Source organism: Chroicocephalus ridibundus, chromosome 2, assembly GCF_963924245.1.
Source record: "Chroicocephalus ridibundus chromosome 2, bChrRid1.1, whole genome shotgun sequence".
Taxonomy (NCBI): domain Eukaryota; kingdom Metazoa; phylum Chordata; class Aves; order Charadriiformes; family Laridae; genus Chroicocephalus; species Chroicocephalus ridibundus.
The window spans coordinates 50,507,593-50,524,749 of NC_086285.1; the positions used below are offsets into that span (position 1 = coordinate 50,507,593).

At 40.4% G+C, this 17,157-nt stretch overlaps 1 protein-coding gene across 1 annotated transcript in view; it reads right to left on the minus strand.

Moving 5' to 3' along the window:
- Nucleotides 1-8,148: 8,148 nt before the first annotated feature.
- SUSD5 (sushi domain containing 5) overlaps nt 8,149-17,157 on the minus strand; it is a 41,532-nt gene continuing 32,523 nt past the window's right edge. The window contains exon 5 of the mRNA XM_063323928.1: nt 8,149-9,434. Within this exon, the coding sequence (XP_063179998.1) occupies nt 8,149-9,434 (1,286 nt within the window). The remainder of the gene's footprint in view (nt 9,435-17,157) is intronic.

The following is a 17,157-nucleotide window of genomic DNA, read 5'->3' on the forward strand; positions in this document are numbered from 1 at the left end:
CTCCTGAAGAGCAGAAATCCCATTGACCTCAGAGGAGGATCCAGGATTTCATCCTTTGCTTTCCTCTTTCAATTTTAAGGACAGAGTCCTGCAAGTGGTTTCATCCCACTTACGTCAAGGGGAGACAAGAGCATTCAGTGCCTTTATGTCTGAACCCTAATTCACCTGAATGGAAGTGAATTGCAAAACCGAAATCTGCTTTAGGTTTTTAAAAAGGCAAAACGTGATCTATACTACCTTGGCAAGTTGTTGCTGCTACAGTTTATGTATGCTATAGCAGTATAGTTTCTATATTATAAAGTGTCTACAGAGAACAAGAAGGGGAATCCACAGGATCAGGTTTAATTGCCCTTCAGCGTGTTTCATCAATGAAACATTTTGAAATGTTAAAGTTGTGTGTGAAAGATGTTTGGAAGATCAGATTGGGTTTCTTAGCTTCTTTAATATAAATCACAACTAATCCCCTGAAGTTGTTGGGCAGACCATTTTATTCCCCAAATTAAAATCTATCAAGAGCCTTTTAACTTCAGGAGATTTACCCAGCTCCACTTGTGGTAACAAGACCAGAATGTGGCTTGCTGTATGCCTTGAACATGCAGAGGGTGTATCGTATTTCCTTAGGCTTTTTATTCCACGCAATATTAGCACTCCATTTATTGTAGTTTTATGTAAGAATTTAACTTTGCTTTTGAAACTTACGAACAGTTGATTGTAAACCATCACTTTATTCCCCATGAAATACATGTATTATAATACCCAGCTGGGGGAGCTTCTCCAGTTTGTCCTTAGCTTTCTCTTGCTGGAGGTGTGTGTATGCTCAAGATAGAGGTCTGGAGGCCTCTTTTGTCCTGCTTTCTGACCTGCATAAGACAACACCAGATTTCCTCCTCAGGAACTGCACCATTGATGTTAAGAGCATATGCCCAAATAACTTCATCTTTGATGCTCTAGATTTCGAATCCAGAAATCCCACCATTAAAGGGCATGGACTTGGTTAAGGGTGGATGGAACTATCTACTATTCGTTTTACAACAGTTTTAGTTTACTTTATTCTTCTTACCATTTATCAAACTGACTTAGGAGCTCCAGCAAGCACAGACTGTTGTTTGGCTATTTGCTTCTGGTGCCCTAGCTCTTTTGTGCTGTCTGCTTGTACTGCAACGCAAACCTTAAGGACTTCCAAGAGGGGTGCCTGTAATTCAAGTTCCTGAGCCTAAGGTTTTCCATAACTCTACATCTTGTGTGGAAATAACGTGTGTGCATAAAGCTTCTGATCACATTTTGCCTGTTGGTGAAGCAAGTAGCGTATGCTACAGTAGGCAGTTCCAGGATCTGTTTGGTTTGCCACCCAGAATTATTTCTTTCCAGTTAGAGAGCTCCCTTCCCCTCTCCAGCACTCATCGCTACAATCTTTTTTAAAGAACAAAGTATGTGGTAAAATATTGTAATATTTTCATTCCACCAGTAAAACGCTGAGCACTGGAGTTAACCTGCTTTGTGATTCATTTGACTGCAATGGGTTACACTGGGGATACATTTAGCGCCTATGAACCCTAATTTTTCCTCTTCATCAAACAGTTATTCAACCATTGCAAGTCTCTCGGGTGTTATCAATTTTCTGGTAAGCCTGTGAGTCTGTCTTTAAGGCTTCCTTAGCTGATCTCTTTTCATGTTCAGTCATTTCCTCAGCTCTCGACCTTACAGCTAAAATCCCCTGCCATTGTGCCTTCTCAGGTGGGGATTTCATGATTTACTAAGATGTCTATTAGCCAATGATTTATTTTTCTTAAGCCTACACAAAGTAAGTCTGATGTCCTTTACTGTTCTGTTTAACTTGAGGAGGCAGCTGATACTCTTGTGGCCTCCTGAAACGGCACTGTGATCCCTTTTTCATTTTGTTCAAGTGTCTGTGGATTGTTTCTGGCTTTCCTAATTTCCACTACTATGGTCCCAAGCCAGTTCAATCTTAATAAGTACAAGTAGTTCTCAAACCTTTGTTCTTTTCTAATGAGAAATAGCTCCTCTTCCAGTTCTTCAGTATTTATTGTGGCTTTTTTCAGCATTCTCAGGTTCTTTTAACTGATTTTTCTTCTGCTGCTGCTATTGTTAAATGCCAACATTTACATGTGACTGCAATAAATTAGTGTCTTTTCTTCCACTTCTCTGATCCTGCCGGCTCTTCTTGGGAGGCTGCGGGAATATGGTTCTTGCCTCCCTTCTACCACCCCAGATTCTTGCAGTTGTGAGTTGTCTGCCTCAGATGTTAGCAGCTTCTGCCCAACCCATCCCCTGATGGGATATTTAGATTTTGTCTCCATTTCTTTTTTGGACAAGGCTTCAAATATGATGCTGATGCTCAGGAAAGTGTCGTTTTCTTGAAGCCACCATGTTCGCATGACTGACTTGACCACGTGTCTGCTGTGACTGGGCTGAGCCTGGAGACAAAGTTCATATGAACCTCAGTGGTAGTATTGCTTGTTGTGGAGCTGTACAATTATACTTTTTAATAATCGCTCGCATTTCTAGTAACAGGGATGGCTATTTGGGTAGCTGCTCTTGGTCTCCGGTCCTCCGTTGCTGCCCACAAGTAAGTCTGCGATAATTCTGAGCATGTCATTCAGTCACCACTTAGAGGTGAGCGGTGGGTGAAGTCCATCTTCTGGCCCATGGCTCACACAAGGGTCTGCACCCAGTGCGAGTTGTGGGCTTGATCTCTTGTTGGATGGGGTCCTGCGTGACGGGGAACTGCTTGAAAGCTGAAGATTAAACCAAGTGACAAATGCCGGCACACTGAAGTGGATATGTCCCTGCCCATGGCAGGGGGGTTGGTACTAGATGATCTTTAAGGTCCCTTCCAACCCAAACCATTCTATGATTCTATGATATCTGGTTACGTGAAAAACAAGACAGCTGGCTGTCAGGACTATCTTATGTAAAAACTAAAGCTTGGGCAAGGGAAGAGATTCACAGGTTGGAAATCAGTGTATCTGACAGATTATGCTAAGTATATAATCTTTTTCAAAGTAATACCTGCTCTTACTGATAGTGATTCTTCATGTGGTACTGGCTTCTTACTATTCATCCTCATAAATAGCAATAGTCATTAAAAATGAAGAGAGGAGGTAGTGAGTTTTCCGCTCAAACTTTAATTCTGTTCCCATAAAAGAGCATCGCAGGCTCCACGCGTCTGTGTCTTGGCAATTCCAATAGCCAATAAAGTCAGCTACGAAAAACAAATACGTTCAGAATGATCAGTTCTGGCAAATTCAGCGGGAATTGAGGTGTCTTGCTGGGCTCTTTCATTTGCTGCAGCGATTCTGCAAGCAGACCTTCATTAGTTCTGTTGACAATACATGAGCCAAAAGCAAATTCAAATTGCTTCATTTTCCAGAGCTTTACTGCTTTGGAATGCTAAAATATAAACCAAAAAGTTAGTTGGATGCTGTTCTCAATTCACCTGGAAAGCCCGTCCAACCATTTTTTCATACTTGCCAGAATAAGTTCGAGGTAGAATTAAAGGCGGGTCGCCTCAAGACAAGCTATTCCTCTGAAAATCCTATAGCGTGTCCTGCTTTACAAAGCTTTTTCTCCATGCACTCTTGCAATTAATGTCCGCTGTGTATCTATCTCCACATCCTTTACGGTGAATTACTGCTCTATACTGATAATGAAGGCAGACTTAGAAAATCTTTCAATTTCTGGAGAGTCTTCATGAAAAATTGTTTAAATAGCATGCAAATTTTACAGCTCTGAAAACGGAGTTGTGATTAGACAAAGATTTGTTGGATTATAAAAGTACAAGTGTTTATTATGGCTGGTACTGAGAATAAACAGTTGCCCGCATATGCCAGCTACTATGGAAATATGTTTTTAAGTTCTAATGTGAGCTGTAAACCAAAGCTACTTCAGTTAAAAAAATTCAATACTTAAACTGTGGGGAGAAGCAGTCAGTGCCAGAGAAAACATTCCCATTTAATAATGTTTGAACATAGAGCTGTGATGCAGTTTGTAGCAAGGCAGTGAGAAAAACCCACAACTAATCCTTCATTGCAGCTGTCTGAACTTTTGGTTGTCTGCCATACTTTAAACAGCGACTTCTTTTTTCTGGTGACTCAAGACTTGAATGACCTAGTGTGGAGAGTTTAAGCTATATACAAAAAAGAAGTTAAGTAAGAAATAGCCAAAGTAAGTTGGGTCGCACACCCCAGCAAATCAGGGTTTTGTGTCTTAAGTCCTCTTCCGTGCCTAGGAAAAAATATTAAAATAAATAGATACCTTTTTATTTATTTATTTTTGGCAAGGAAATATTCCGTGGTTTAGACACCCATCTCTCTTCCCTCCCCTCTTCTCTCTCTTTAGAGTACCAATGAAACTAAATTCTGTAGAGAGTTCTGAATTGTTTAAGTTTATAAACGCTAATCTTTTCTGTAGGAGAACTTTGTAAGTTTTCCTTGATTATTTTTAACTTTTTCTTCCCTTTGATGTCCCTTTTGGGGTGGGCCCTTTAAGCAGCGCGAAGTAACAAACGTGGTGTTTTCCTGATTACTTCTTTTGCAAAGTGATGGAACTTCCTCACTTTGAAATGGAAATGTGGGTGTCAGAGGTGTAACTTTATGTGACTACTAGCTCTAAAGAAAAAAGACGGGGCTTTCTGCCTTTGCCCCATTCTCGCTATCACTTATCTGAAAAGGGATTAAACGTTTATTATGCTGTGCTGGTGGTAATTCTGTAGTTTGACAAGTGTTACAACAAGCTAATCGTTTCTTGTTATGACTTTTTTAAAATGGTCATTCGTGGCTACATATTCTGATCTTTCACAGCTACATATTATGTTGTATCTTTACATTAAAAATTATTCCATATAAAAAAACCCATAAATTCTTTTCATTGAAGAAAAAAAATCAATCTATGCAATCCCCAAAATAATAGCTTTTGAGGTACAGTATGCAATGAGGCGATACAGCACAACAAACCATATATTGTCCCCTAGCTGGCAAATGGAAGGACAAGCACAGAAATTGAGGGGATTGCAGCCAGAGAACTTACTGAATACCTAAAATACATTATCCCAGAGTTTCTGTACAAAAACCTGGTTGCACGGGCTTGAACCCCCAAACGCTGCCGGTAGCTCCGATGTTACACCCCACAGCGTCACTCCTCAGCCCGCCTGACAGAGAATTTATAGAGGGCTCTGCACAGACACAGCAGCACGGGATCTATACGAAATGGGGTATCAGTTAAGAGGTGGTTGTTAATAAAGGAAAGGAGGGGAAAGGGAGAGCATGTCTCCATTTTAACACCAGTTAGCTGATTCTGGCCAGCCTGTTGTAATATGTGGCTTCCCTGGAAGCGCGTGATACATGACTTTTATCACAGAGCAACAGATCAGTCTCTTAATGACTGGATGTCGCCATCGCAAAATCACTCCCAATATTTCCCCCTTTTTTTCTTCCCTAATTTCAGCGCAGAGCTGGCACTTTCAGCTTTTGATTCCTGTACTGGATAACTTATCCCTCCCTGTACTTTGTCCTTATCATCTTCAGATTTTTTATTTACTGTCCTATATTTATTGTTCGCCACCTCTACTGTCTTTGATTAGCCAAGCTTCGCACACAAAAGGAGGTCTAAGTCAAATGTATCATTCTTGGGCTGTTTATCCCCATATTTTTATTAGTTTTCCCAAACTCCCTGAATCGTTCTGTTAAAGTGGAAACTGTGAAAACAAGCAGATGCTGCTGCAAAAGGGGGTAGATGCTCTTCTGAGGAGAGCTGGGCTAGCAGCCCAAACTGAACACTTTTTAGCAGATTTTTTTTAATATCAAAGTGTCTTCTACAAGAATTATCCAAGTGACAGACCTATCTTTTCTCCACAAACATGGGGGAAAACTGGATGATTTGCACAAGAACACACACAGGCACTTCCTTTCCCTTTTTTTTATAACTTGATTTTTATTTAAATACCTCCAAAGCATTATGTTAATGTACATTTTCTTCTGGTTCACGAATAACAAGTATTTCTAAATCTCACATAAGATCCCTGTACAGTTTGTGTTTGTAATTATATTTTGAGTCTCATTTTCACAAGTTCAGTTCCTGAGCCAAATAGCATTGACTTTTCATTTTGAATGATGCTACACAGAACTGTAACGCATACTTCTACCTTTCAGTTAAACAATATTTTTAATGGATGTTCCTGTATTTATTTTTCAGCATGTTTCCATGAGATTACAGATGGTATGTTTTAGTTGAGTTAACAGTCTCCATAAAGTTGCTTAGTGCGAAATCCATTGTGGTTTTCTTTTTAAAACGTTACTGAATAAAAAATAGTTTACAACAGAAATTCTAGGTTATTTCGTAGTCTAGAATGCATTCAAAGCATAAAGTCATGCATATGTCAGAGAATATTTACAAATCTTTACAGTTTTTGTCCTTTATTTACTGCGGCTCTTGCCAGGCAATTGCATTCAACTCTTACCACTCTGAGGTCAAATTCTCCAAGATAACGTATAGCCGTTGGCTAAAAATGCTTTGCTTTCCTTACCAGCACTGAGCTTGATGGCTGTACGTATGATGGACCCAATTCTGCACTCCATTTCATAGAGTCTACCTTCCATGGAGTTTGAGACGGTTATCACCGTGACTCAGGACAGAACACAAAAATGGGGTGAACTCCACCCGGTCACCTTTTCTTACTCCAGTATTTTGATGTGTTGAACTCCTGATGTATTTTGGCTAAGGCTGTACAATAGAGTGGCAGATTAATTTATTTCTGACCTGCAGATTATTCACAGTTGCCAGTCTTTCTCCTCTTCATTCAGAGAAAGGTAAGGAAGAGTATTTTGTACTCAATGCACCAGAACTATGTTAAGAGATTCTAGAAAACCTTCTCCCCTCTCTCCCTGTTTATTTTCCAAACTGGTTGAAAAGGATCACGCTGTTGGAAAAGCCTCTGTGTTTTTACACTAACATCCAATCTAGAAGCCAAGTGTTTGCGTTTTATCAACTGGATGCGATTTCTCACTTGCCCAGGTTTGCTTTATCTTTAAAACCACAATAAGCAGCATTCAAAATGGATACCCACCTGCCATACCCAATGTCCACCCCAGACACTCTCCAGCTGATGAAAGAGCAGAACGGTGAAAATCAGTCCTTCTACAGAGTTCATATGGCAGAAGTATTATATGTGGCTTCAGTTGTCAGAGGTACTACTGGCTGTGAATTAAAATTCAGTATCTCGGTCAGTCGGTATCGTGTTCGGAAAAGCAACCGACTTCAGACAGAGTTCCCCTGGAAAGTGCTTCATCACTGTCTGGCTCTGTAATAAGAGGCTATTCATCATAACACCTGGATTCAAAGGTGTTCTGACTCCTCTCCTGCTGATACTCAAGGTAGAATGGCACTTACAGCGTTCTCTGAATTCCAGGGAGACGTAATTCTATAAAAAGATTAGTATAAGAATGGCACTTCTTCACTAAGGCTAAAAGAACACCTTCCTGAAAAAGACCGTAATGATCCAACATTTGTGGCTTGTTAAATTCACAACATTGAAGAAAAGTACCTTAGTAACCATTGCAATACTATCCATTAAAGTATGGTAGCAAATAGTTTTTCTTTTTAAGACACATCGGGTAATAATTTGTTACGGTGGTTTACCCTGACCAGCTTGGGCAGGTTCTAAAGAAGGAACAAACACCAAATGTGTGGTTGCTCCAAAAACATCCTTGTCCCCTCCTTCCCTCCTTCTTTCCCTCTTCCACTGAGAATAGACCAAGAAGGCCTGACCAGCCCTGCCATTACATTATAACCAGGTAACACAGAAATTAATCAATTAATTTATTATTAATAGGAGCAAAATGTAAAAGCGGAACAAATTGTAGATTTGTACTACCAAGCACGCTGTGTCCTGCTGATGTCTCCAAAAGACCCTTGTGATAAAAACGTACAGATTCTTTAGCTCTGAAGGGTCGAATATGCTAAACTGCGATTTCAAAAGGATGAAATCTTTGCTGTCTTCTATGTTCTTTTAGCATTCTTTTTTTTTCTGCTTTCTGCACTGCTGGACTTTAGCATCCATGAGTCATGTGATCCTTCTAGCATCAATATGTTTTGCGTCTGATTTCTAGCATCCCTGCCTGGTTAGACCCCTGGTTAGACTTTCTGCATTTCGATGTGCTGGTGGTGGTAGTGGTGGTAGCAATGATGCCTGGGTTGACACCTTCCATTCAGTTTATAGACAGAATTTTTCTGCTGCCGTTTTTTGAAAAACCACACAGCCAGGACAGCTGCAACCAGTAACAAGCAGAGAAGAATCACAATTACTGCTATGATAGCACCTTTACTGGACTTGGGACAATCCTCTCCCTCACACGGCTCAGAAGTGGGGACGGGCTTTTCTCCAAGGCCCTGGGTGAGGTTTTCTTGCTCAGCTAATTCCTGGGACGACGTGTCAGTAATGATATCTGGAGCTGGCGCAGTGGTTGCTACTTGTGCTGGGTAGGCGGTTGTTTCTTTTGGTTCTGCGTACGGAGTGTGATCGGAGGGGCTGACCATCACAGAGGTTTCTGACAGGGACGTTTTTAAGCTGGTTATGTCAAACAGCGTCGTTGTACCAGGCTCCTGAGTCACAGTTTCCAGAGATGTAGTTGGGTGGTCCCAGGCGGCATCGTCGTAACCTCTGCTCACACTCAGGTTCTCCAGACCACTCACTGATGTAAGTGGTACCGGTGTCTCCTTGGCACCTTCATCATCTATCCTTGTTGTTGCTGCCACAATCTGTGTTAAACCTTCTTCTGGAGCTGGGCTACCATTGCCCGATTTTCTTACTTCAACATGATTGGGTTGGTCAGTCGTGAGGACAACATCATCTTCTGTTCCCATCGAACCATCAACTTTATCCCCCTCCTCTTCATCATCCTCTACCACTTCCTGCGTTACTGGATAGCCATCTAACCACGACTCGTCAGTGATGGCAACTGCATCTATCTCTGCCTTTGTATCATTAGTTGTGAGAATGGGTCCAATGGGGAAATCCTCACTGTCATAAAACATTTTGGCACCAGGTTCATCGTAGGCTGTCTTCACTCCAATGTGGTTATCATCACCTTCAGAAAACTGTGCTTTAGTGGAATCATCTGTCTCTCTCTCTGATTCAGGCTCACTGAAAGCCTCTGATGGAAACCAAAACAAGTTTTTTTGACTTAGGAGTGACACCGGGGATTCAGTTGGTGCCCTGCTTCCTTTTTCAGAGGTGTCTGTGTCCTGAGTAACACCTTTGGTACTTCCAGTTCTTCCTTCCTCTGAACTTTTACTGAAGGAAAGCTGTTCTTGCTCCTGCTCCATTTCTTCTTTGCCATTGACATGTTCATTCTCAACAATAGGTATTGATCTGTCATCAGGAAAGTTATCTTCATAGTCAATGTGTGCCTCAGTTTCATCTAGAAACATGAAAAAAACCCACAAAAGCTAACATTTAATTCCTTCAGAAAAGCCCTGGGCTCATTTGTTACAACACACCAAGAAGAAAGGTGCAATGAGGAGTGACTTTTAGACAGCATTTTTCATTCAATGTTATTGTTTATTTGAAAAGGGGATGGTCCACCATAAGCTGATAGTCAATATCAAGTTTTTTAAGAAAATCAGGATAGGTGTCAATGCTAACTGCTAATATCTATCCAGATTTAAAAACAAGTCCTCGTTCCTGCTTATTGTTTTCTCAAACCTTCACTCTCCCTAACATGACTCTTTTTGCCAGACTTGAGGAAAATTTTTCATCATATTCAAGCAAGAAATGGGTGTGGAGAGGAGTGTATAGCAAAAAGTAATCAATTCACAATTGGACTTTAAAAAAAAAAACCACCAAAAAACTAGAAGTTTTATAACAACTTCATCCCTTTTAAGCCAGTTGATTTTAAAGGATTATATTCAGTACCTTATGTTCAGTTTTTTGATCATTATACTACTTTTCTTCAATGGCATTGGTGTTGCAGTGATACGACACCTGGGGCCAGGTGAGCTGAATGGTATTTCTCATTCCATGAGAGCTCTTCAGAGCTGCCCGAGGAAGACCCCCACACACCAAAGCTGACACTGAGTTCTGCTCATCTTCATCTGAAGAAAGCAAGATGTACACATGACTGCAAGGATAGAAAACTCTGCCTCCAACACGTAAAGCCTAACACCTAGGTATCAAGACAATAGTGTCCGTAAGCAACTCTCAGACTTCCAATTTTAAGAAACTAAATGCTAGCAAAAAGAAAAGAGAAAAAAAAACCAAACAACAACAAAACCAAACCAGCAAAAAAATAACTAAGTGCAACAGAGGAGCAGATTCATCACAAAGTTTGAGTTTGATTTAGAAATACCCCCCATGCCTCAACAGACCTACCACTCATAGCAAAATAGACTTGAGTCAAAGCCTGAAGCTAAATGTTTGAATTTGAATGAAATAATGCATTGTAATTTATATTTCTTCCACTCTTCTAAAACCTTAGCTCAATGAAAAATATTCCAAACTAGACAGGGTGGTTGATTTTCAGCTCACACAAGTTTTACTCCATAGAAAGTTGATGTAATTGCTGAGATTTATGCTGGCATTAAAAGTCCTAGAAAATAGTGCCTTGGGATATGGAAAATAAAACAAACTGATTCAGGGTGAGAATTTTTCTTTTTAAGAGAGTGTTTAGTCTTTCATGAAGACAGTGAAGCAATAGACCTGGCATGACATGGGGAACAAGAAATTAATAGGAGAAGCTGTATTACAAATCAATGCATTCATAAAGCCTTATCTTTTTTTGCCTTTTTACACTTAACCAACTTTGAATCACATTTTCATCTGGGGCCCACCTCAATTTCCGAATGAGTCACATTCTCCTTGGAGACTGCTTCCCAGACTTCTGGCAGAGCCATATTTGGTCTACTCTTAAGAAAGATTAGAAATATCGTCAAAACCAGTCTGACCAAAAACACTTAGTGGTGATACAGCTCACACCAGCTAACTTTTTGCCAGAGCAGCTTAAGCCAGGTGCCAGAACAGAATGAGTATTAGCAAAAGGTATTTTTCTTGGAATAGCGTCTGGTCTACCATAAACCAAAGCAGTTATGCTGAGGAAACCGAAATGTGCGACATAGCCTGTGGAGAGTTAATACCTCTGTGAAAGCTATCATGCTGGCGAACTGGATGTTCTCAGCAGGTCCTCTCATCTCACAGCAAGGCTGTAGGGTGAAACCTGCGCATGATACAACAGCACCAACAACGGACCCCTCTCCCTCCCGGTCCCGGTGTCCTCATCTGCTCGTGTAATCCTCTAGACCCTCTCCGTCCTCTCCAAAGCAGGAAAAAACTTCCATCTGGTGCAAAGACACCTTAACAGACAGGGGAATCCAGCTCTCAGAGTGGAAAGCTTCCTGGTAGGACTCTCACTTTTCAAATTCATCCTAAAATCTTTTCCAACAGTATTTCAGACTTTCATTAATGACTGGAGTGTACCTCTGAATACCAAAGCACTTTAGCAACGTATTTTTGAAGCTCTGTGTGGCACTGGCCATCACTATGTAGCACTTATAATAGCCATCAAATGCTAGTCTCACTTTGTCCCTTGACTCGCTTTCTACTTAAGAATTTTTCTCCCTGGCACTCTCTTTGCATGGAAACGGTGCCTCAAGCCATTTTGTCCTCTTACCATCCAGACTCCTGCTAAAAGTTGATATCTGGCAAGCCTGCTTCACTAAAGCCCAGAATGTCTCATGACAGCCTATAGGTGTCCATTGGATATATGTGAACTCGAACATCGTAATGTGAGAACCAGTTACCAGCTGCGATGGTCATTGTTTTCTTTTTTGAGATGAATCATCACACCAGTCTGTCTTCACCTGTATGTCTCCTGTACCTCTATTTTTGCCACTCATCTATTTTTCAGACTACAGTAATCCAGCTGAGGATGAAACATTGATTTCTATGTTATGGTGTTCTAGTGCATGCACACGCACCCGTGAACAAAAATTAGTCATTTGCTTGTGTTGTTTCCTCCAGACCTATTCTTTGGTTAGCTAGTATTCGGCTTATTGACCAGTATAGATCACTGGTGAATGCTGAACAACTATAGCAATGTGCTTTCTATAGAATTTGAAGCTCTTCCCCTTTAGTGCCTCTCCTGCTGTGTACTTTCAACCCTTGAGAAGAAAGTCCTATGGAGGCACAACAGGAAAGAGCATGTGCTCCTAGGAAAATAAGAGTCCTCAGTCTATCAGAACATATTATGGGTTTATTGAATCATCAATCAAGTCTCCATCAAACCTGCTTGTCTTTGGGCCTGATCCTGCATGTATAGAAATGAATCGGTGCTTTCTTAGTACTCAGCTGAGGAAAGAAAAAGCCCATTGTAGTCTAAAGAGAGCCTGAGATTGGAGCTCATTATGCGCTGCTCGTCACCGCATAAGGGAGTCTTGTTCCTTCTGACAATCAGATTGTAGCCCAAGTTGTAAAGCTGCTATAATGTATTTTCATACGCAATCTCCTGTATTTGTATAGTTTATAGCAAAGACTATCAACATAACTAATGTTAGCTTACGGGATGCCAGAATGAAAGCAACTATTGAGCTCTCAAACCATCAAAGGAAATACAGACCCCCTTCCTCCGAAGCTTTGATTTATATGATCCTGAATTAACTTACACAGTAATAATATTCTATTCTTTCTTCTGGGCCTCAGACCTTCAAATGGGGCTTGGACTTGATATTTAGTGAGTTTGTGTTACCATGACAATCTTTTAAGTCAGCCATGAGCTTGATTTTCCAGGAACAGATTGCACAACTTTTGCACTTCTCTTTGCTCACCTCCTCAGCACTTTCTTAAGCTTTCCAGCTCTCTGAATTTTAGTCTCAGCACTGAAGAGCAACAACCAAAGTCAATTGAGCTCCACCTCTTATCCAAATAGTTGTAAGCTTTAATTATACACATTTTTAAAACAGCTAGCAAACTGATTTAAAAGTGGTTGCATCTTTCTTCCTACCCAGGCAGGTCTGGTTTTAAGAAGAGCCAGCACTGAAATTAATTAGTCCAAGACCAAAAACTTTCTATATTTGGTCATTGTTACATCTTCCCCTGCCCTGCTCTGGCAGACTGAAGGATCAGTGAGTTTTGATTCACTGTCTGAGGGATTACTGAGGCTGAAATGAACATTTTACAGCAACAGATGCTGAAATGGCATACTACCAAAGATGTAAAGCTCAATTAAAAGGTAAAATCCTTTTAATTCAGCCTTGTCCTTTCTGGGAAGCATCCAGTCCTGAACAGCTTTTGTCTCCTTCAACTTTTGATCCTAATGTGAAAACAGCGACCAAACACAGAGACAGGCAAAAACAAAGAGCCTGGTTTTCCACACTCTAGGATCAGTTTAATTTTTCTTCTAGATAGCATATTGGCATCCGAGCTCTATTTTGAGTGTTGCTATTTTGGACAACCATAAAGCGCGCTGCATATTTTCTGGATGTATTTTTGGAGTACAGGAAATTGAAACTTGATTCTATGTAGACCATCACTATAAACATTTCTACTGCATAAAAACATCTTTATTCTAAGAAACTCAAAGTAGTTACAGCAAATATCAACAAGCCGGCATCTGTCTTTAAGGGTGGGAAGGAAAAGTGCATGTAGACCGACTTGCCTAAGATCAGTCAGATTTGTGAACTACAGCATCTCAAAGAAATCATCCATTTGACTTGGATCAGGCAGACGGACACACTTCTCTCCAATCAACCAGAGCACACTAGACAGAATTTGTGTTGCCTTTTGTCTTTTCCAACAGCTACAAGAGGTTTTTATTCTAGCAGAAAGCTTGCTTATATAAATAAATAACCCATCATAATTTTTAAAACTAATTCCATTTGGCAGAATCGGTTCATGCCAGATCGATACTTTACATTAATCTAATACAACCGCTCAGTGACAGACCTGAAAAGAGAACCAGAGTTTGTCATAACAATTGTTTGGACAGGCCATGGACATATTTTGTTGCTTATTTTATATGTGTGTTACAACTCTCCCTTTGCACTGTCAAAAAAAAAAAAAAAAAAAGGCATTCCTAAATAAGACCAGAAGCCATTAAAAAAAAAAAAGAAAAAGCATTAAAGGGTGCTGGGTAGTCATGTTTACAGATTACATGAATGGGAATCAATACTGTTCTTGAAAACAATGTTTGAAGTAATAAGAACAGCTGAATCAGGCAAAAAGGGTGGGAGCTGTAGGTGAAGCTTTCAGAGGTGGTCAAGGTCAGCCGAATCCTCCTTACACTGAAATCACAAGTACGGTTCTCATTGTGGAAAAGTGAGACCAGCTCTGAATGCACTAGACAAATATCCAAGTATTGACACCGGAGAGATTTCTTAGATGTGCAGAAGATATGACCTCCCCTGCCACAAGCTTGTAGTTGAAAAAAAAACACCAAAGCAGTCAAGGGAAGAGGATAAATATATGACATTCTTCTTAGCCAGTTTTAGGGCAGAGATGTGACATGATTTCCCAGCCATTTAATCTGTCTTTCCTTTGAGGAAGCAAACTCTCAAGGACACAGCCTAATGCGATGCAGCCCTGACACCCCACCGCCACTGAAATGTTAGTATTAATGCTCCTGATATTGAACCCGTGGTTCATTTTGGGAAAAATAAAACAACTGTCATTTAGCAACAGTTGCTTTAGTCTGTGTGCCTGCAGGACAGCCACAGCGTGGCACGTATACAGCTGCTTTGAGACCTTACTACAATGCCAATCTTCAGGATATATTTTGTGAAACAAATGTGTTCTCTCCACAGAAACAGAAAAAATAATAAACCGCGAAAAACCATGTATTTCCCTGTTCTCTGCTTAAGGTTGCTTTGTTGGGTTGAATATCCCTGTGTTTTCAGCTAGAACACAGCGTCTTTTCATGATGAGAAATTGCAGGAAACACTAACTATACAGAGACACTTTTTTTTCTTAAAAAGCATCTTGATTAAAAATTACAGTCCATTACCTGGTGTGCGCAATGCACATTAAAGCCACTTGCAATGAACTGGTTTCCTAATTGCCAACATACTTTACTGTATCCAAAATACCTTACTATACCCCCAGAATTATTTTGTTCAGTTATGCCTATAGCCAAGTTTGCCACATATTTTGGATTATACGTGTATTGATGCATAATATTTTTTTGGCATTTAGTCTGCAAATTTGCCGACTGTATGGTCGTACGCTGACATCCTGGGTGCTGATAGACTGTATGACACAGACAGAGAGATACAGAATGGACTGTATCTCTCTAACTGGATCAAAACAGAGAGGCAAGATGATCATAAAGCTACTTCAAAGAAATTTACGTGCTATATTTAGACGCTGCCATGATGATGGTTCTTCAACTCTGTATTTGCTCTGGGTGAGCAACTGGGAATGTAAAGCTGGGCATTATAATGTGGCAATGTTACCAAGCGGGTCACCTGCAAATCTCAGAAAGCTTTATGGAGCTGGGTAAAGGTTATCACTTGTTCGTGGATGAGGTGGAGTCTAGTGACTTCTCTAAAGAATAGTCTAGAGACTTGCTCCAGGTCTCAGAGGCAGTGCAAGATGTAGGAACAGGCCTTATATCTTTTAATCTTCTGGCCGGAGTTTTCCCCCTGTGGCCCAGTTGTGTTGGTGTAGGAGCAGCGGGGACACTGCACATTTCCAGTTGCTCACCCAGCGCAGATGCAGAACAAGGGAACCGTATCATCTTACCAGCCTCTAAACATAGCACTTCATCCAAGTGGCTTCAGGACCATCTTTCCTCTGATGTGAGACAGTCGGGACAGAAATGCTGCCAACAGGGATATAAATTTTCCGTTAAGTCCGATCATTAACCTTCATGATAGGGAAGTTACTCCCTTGCTTCCAAGCACTTAAAAAGTAGTGTGTGTGCTGACTTCTGGAGTACTTAATTATTCTCCTCTCTCCTAGGACCCCAAAATATCTGTAAACTGTAAATCAGGTTTCTTTTAATTAAATTCCTTTTTGTTGTTGTTCTTTTTCACTGAATTCTTCGGTTTTTAAAAATAATGAACCACAGTATTGCACATTTCAGTCTTCCTGTAAAGCCTCCTTTCTTAAAGAATTGTCATCAGGAGGATTGAATATATAATTATTAATTGAACACATATTGTATGTTCTATCCTAGGTCCTTAAAGTGTTTGAAAAACATTAATCAAAGGAAGCCCCTCAGCATGAAGTCCACATTTAAATCATTTTAAAAATCATAATCCACAATATTACATCTGCTCCCAAGTTCCAGTGTTGATGTTTGTGATTTTACAGCCACACTTTCCTATTTCTTTTAAAAATATTTTTCTCTCCCCTGCGGCTGTGTGGAAGGCTCAGGCAAAACAGGGGAAATAAGACTATTTATCCAGGGAAAACAGTGAAACACACACACAACTTAAATGGCCTGATTCTTTCCCTTCCTTACTTTGGTGTAATACCGTTTTATTTCTATGTGTGATAAAGTTAGCATTTTCACTAACCTCAGTGAAGGAAAAGAGAAACGTCAATCTGCTGTGGATTACAGCAGATTCAGACCCACCGGGGTATCAGTTGCAGATACTCTTTTTTCCTTCTCTCCCTCCACGCTCCTCCTCCACTCCCTGCACTATTTCACTTAATCATCTGAACTGCTGTTTGTAAGAACAGTTCTGGAAGCTGAAATAGTTCACAAAGATGTTGGAATTTTTATTTTTTTTTTTGGTAGGTCTATACTATCATCTGGATGGTTTAGAATATCTGATTCCCTGGTGCGCAGACATGACCCATTTCTACTAAGAACAAGTTTGACGTTTTCTCATGGTTATCCACTGCCTGCCGGTACATATTCATGAGTAAAAATAACTCCTTGCAAGCCCCTGGGCATTAAGGAATATATAGGTTCCGAAATGGATATATATGACTATATATTGGTAGCTCCAGCTCAGCTACCCAACAGCTGCCCATTCCTCTGCTTAAAATTTATCCGTTTTGCCAGAAATATCATCCTAAAGGTGTGATATCTCTCTGAAAAAAAATAGTAAGATACTCTGATGACTGTTCTTAAATATTGGAGAAATTGTGAGCTTTCTGCACTGAGCAGGGTAACATGAGAAGCAGAATGAGAAAGCAGAATTCGG